Source organism: Colossoma macropomum, unplaced genomic scaffold (genome assembly GCF_904425465.1).
Source record: "Colossoma macropomum unplaced genomic scaffold, Colossoma_macropomum, whole genome shotgun sequence".
Classification (NCBI taxonomy): Eukaryota; Metazoa; Chordata; class Actinopteri; order Characiformes; family Serrasalmidae; genus Colossoma; species Colossoma macropomum.
In genome coordinates this window covers 4902789-4906975 of record NW_023494795.1, presented here as the reverse complement: position 1 = coordinate 4906975, position 4187 = coordinate 4902789, and the positions used below count along the sequence as shown (strand labels likewise).

Below are 4187 nucleotides of genomic sequence, written 5' to 3'. Positions count from 1 at the left end.
GGTGAGTGTTTTTGATCTACCAGGTCTCCAGTTTTGGAATTTTTTAAACTCCTTTTTCTTGGACTTTCCCTTCGTTATGCAAGTGGATTATCTTATATCCAGTTTCTTCAGAAATATCTCATGATAAATGCATGACATGTTCTTAATGACCATATTGACTGAGAATTAAAGAAATGAAGGGTGGTCTTTGACTTTTGCACAGTACTGTGTTTACTACTTTGTGGATATGATTAATGCATATTTAATTTGCTGTGTTTAGTTAATTCACAGGTCATATCTATTATTTGTACATCGACTTTTCTTATTGGATCAGTCATTTATTTAAATGTGAATTCAGTCCATTGACTTAGACAGATTACAGACAGGACAAACATCAATAAATAGGAATTACAAAGAGTCGAGAGCAAATACATTCTCAAAGTTATGCATCATTAATCCCAGAGTGCTGGACCGAATACACAAACACACACACACACATGCACACGCATCACCTTACACTCAGGAGGCAAAGTAAGAGTCATGCATGGAATACAGCCGGTCAATCGGCGTCAGGAGGGACGTCCCCTCCGACGACATGCAGTCTCCCAGGTGACACAGAGGGCTGTCGTCCACGTCATTGTAGAAGGCCTCACAGCCTAAAGAGAGAGATACAAGGCTGAGACACAAAAACGGAAAGTGAACTGGCCTTTGCTTACTGTGTGGTTAGACAGATGTCTGTGGTTTTCAAGAGAAGTCTATGCCTTTTAGTACCATATGGGTTCATGTGGTCTCCGGGCATCTGAGGAGGGGTCAGGCCTTGGCGGAAAGGGTCCAGCTTAAAGCTGTGGGACTCCAGTGACACAGCCTGCTGTTGCTGGTGGGCTACGGACACATACAAGTCCATGCTCTTCAGTTCTACTGGCAGTCCACAAGAGGGTGCTGTGAGAGGGAGAAAAGAAAAACACAGATCATCTTAAACATACGCCGCCTGCTCAAAGTGTGGGTTCATTCTAACGTCCCAAAATGTTCTCAATTAAACAAGCATGATTTCTTTGTTAGGTTGCAGCAGCTTAGATCTCATTATTACCTAACTCCTTGTGAAACCTGCTGAACAAAGCAGCAACTGTTCTGCAGTCGTATGCAAAAGACACCCCCGGTCAAATGGCGCAATGTTTTGTTGATTTAAAATAAGTGAACACATCCTTTACAAGGAACAAACTTCTGCAAATTTAAAAGAACAATTTTATATATTGAAATTATTGGACAAAAATAAAACATTAAATGGGTCACTCTACAGAAACGTCCACTTTTCTGTCTGTCCATAGGAGTCACTGGTGTTACTGATCCTCATTGGTGTTGCACATAAGAAAGGAAACACCAGAGACAGTTTTAATGAAGAATGCATTTTACAAAACTGCTGCTACAGAACATCAAACCACATGTTGTCAATCATGGAATATCCACTAAAATATGTAATTTAATCCGTCTGAATTCTATTATAATAGAATAAAGTCGGTCACACCAGTGACTTCAGCTAAAAGCTTCATATGAAATCATGAGCTAAATGAGAAAATCTCTGATAACTGAAAGACACAGTGGACTCACCATGTGCTTTTATTCATAGATCCTCAGAAAACAGGTAAAAGAAGTCAAGTGATGTCATCAGTGTGACTTTTATTTCAAAATAAGAGATTTTTTGTTAAGCGGTAACACCAGTGACACGACTCCTGGGGACAACTTTCATTATATATTTTATATATTTTATAATATTTATTTGGCCTTTGTTTTCTTCATATCATTTAATTCATATAGCCCATATTCATGTATAGATTATTGTAGTCAAAATTGCGGAAAAAAACGTTTTTTTCTCTCTCTACTTCAAAATATGGCCTCACCCTTTACACATGACTGTGGGGACGAGCTCTTCTGTGGAGATTGGAATTCTATATGATTGATTTAAAAACCAATATTGCTAAATTGACGACTCAAGAAGGTGTAATTGTTAAAATAACATTGTTTTATTTAAAAATATAAATAAATTGTAACACTGACATGTTTTTCAAGTGTAATATATCTGTAAATGCTACGTTTCTGTAAACGTTTCTGTAGAATGACCCAATTATAAAATGAGCCACAATGTTTGCACAGGCCAAATTTTATGTTTTATTTGTTTTATATGTTAAATACAGCAAATGAACAATAATTCTGCATTAAAATGTGCAGAAGTGTGTTCTCAGTAGATGATGCGTATAGCCATTTGTAACAGCTGGAGAATAATAAGGGAAAACAATTTTATATCTCATTGATGGTGATATTTAATTTTATATAGCCTTAATATTTAGTGTATGCAGAAAGCCCACTCCCAACAACGAATCTCATTCTTAAAAGTGGTCTATACTGTGATTTGAAACGAAACCCTTCATATAAAGACAAATGTGAAATCATTATTTTGGCAAAACCTGCTCTTTTTATCATGAAAGCCACTTTGAGGAACATGAACACTGAGTAATGTAAGTATATACTTGCAAAATATACCCAAAGTGTTTGTAAAGAGACGTTTTTTGCTAACAAAAACCTTTATATTTAATTGAAAAATCCAGTCGTGTGCAAAAGTTTGTGCACCCCTGGTCAGATTATGTTTTGTTGATTTTTTTTAAGTGAAAATAAATGAACAAATCAAGTTAGCATACTCTAATGTAAAAGTTATGGCTTATTTTAGATTTTTTTCCAACATGTTAAACTCAAATACATAGAAATTGTGCATTTGCTTAAAAGTGCCAAATTTGAGTTTTTTGTCCTGTTAAGGATGTGTTAATATACACAGATCAGGCATAACATTATGACCACCTCCTTGTTTCTACACTCATTGTCCATTTTATCAGCTCCACTTACTGTATAGGTGCACTTTGTAGTTCTACAGTTACAGACTGTAGTCCATCTGTTTCTCTGCATACTTTGTTAGCCCCCTTTTACCCTGTTCTTCAGTGGTCAGGACCCCCATGGACCCTCACAGATCACAGGTACTATTTGGGTGGTCAGTCATTCTCAGCACTGCAGTAACACTGATGTGGTGGTGGTGTGTTAGTGTGTGTTGCGCTGGTCTAAGTGGATCAGACACAGCAGTGCTGCTGGAGTTTTTAACCTCCTCAGTGTCGCTGCTGGACTGAGAATAGTCCACCAACCAAAAATATCCAGCCAACAGCGTCCTGTGGGCAGCGTCCTGTGACCACTGATGAAGGATTAGAGGACGACCAACACAAACTGTGCAGCAGCAGATGAGCTATCGTCTCTGACTTTACATCTACAAGGTGGACCGACAAGGTAGGAGTGTCTAATAGAGTGGACAGTGAGTGGACACAGTGTTTAAAAACTCCAGCAGCACTGCTGTGTCTGATCCACTCAGACCAGCACAACACACACTAACGCACCACCACCACGTCAGTGTTACTGCAGTGCTGAGAATGATCCACCACCCAAATAGTACTGAGTCGTATCTGAGCACTGTAGGGTCTGAGAGTGGAGGAGTGGAGGACAGTGGTGTAGGTAGTGAGTGTGGCTTTGTACCAGTGGGAAGTGTTTGGGCGTCTCTCTGCTCCTGTGGAGATTGGCACTGCTGCTGTTGCTGCTGCTGCTGCTGTCGTCTGGCCAGTTTCTTCATCTGCAGTTCATTCCAGAAAAAGATACTATACTTAATGTTAAAGTTCTGGTAGCTGCCAATAGACCAACACTCAGCTGATCAATTATTTACTTCATTATTATTATTATTATTATTATTCTTGAAGTAGCTTGAAAACCATAACATACTGTTAACAAACAACACCGGTGGAAGAAGTGTTCAATATATTAATTAATTAGAAAAATACATTATAAACACAACATCGATGTGTTATCATATTGTATTTGTCACTGTTTTATAGACCTCTGAAGTCGTGTTGTCATTCTGGGATTTCATGCCCATGTTAGGAATTCTGGGTCCAAGCTGGATTTCTCTATGGCACAAATGAATGGGATTTTTGAAAATAGCCCCTGTTGCATCCTGCGGTTAACAAAATGGTTCCAAACCAGATACATTTTGTCCTACATATATTTTTCCACTGCATGCTCTGAATTATGAGGTCAATAAACAGTCGAAATATGAACATTGCTACAACCATGACAATAGCTAATGCTGTGCATTGAAATGATGTTGCATAAAAGTAAGTCTACTA

General features: G+C 38.3%; 1 protein-coding gene across 1 annotated transcript in view; it reads right to left on the bottom strand.

Moving 5' to 3' along the window:
* Positions 1–457: 457 nt before the first annotated feature.
* Positions 458–4187, bottom strand: part of lmx1a (LIM homeobox transcription factor 1, alpha) — a 30145-nt gene continuing 26415 nt past the window's right edge. Inside the window, exons 6-8 of the mRNA XM_036582635.1 lie at positions 3544–3637; positions 751–918; positions 458–635 (exon numbers count right to left, since the gene is read on the bottom strand). Coding sequence (XP_036438528.1) covers positions 499–635; positions 751–918; positions 3544–3637 — 399 coding nt within the window. The 3' untranslated portion in view covers positions 458–498. The remainder of the gene's footprint in view (positions 636–750; positions 919–3543; positions 3638–4187) is intronic.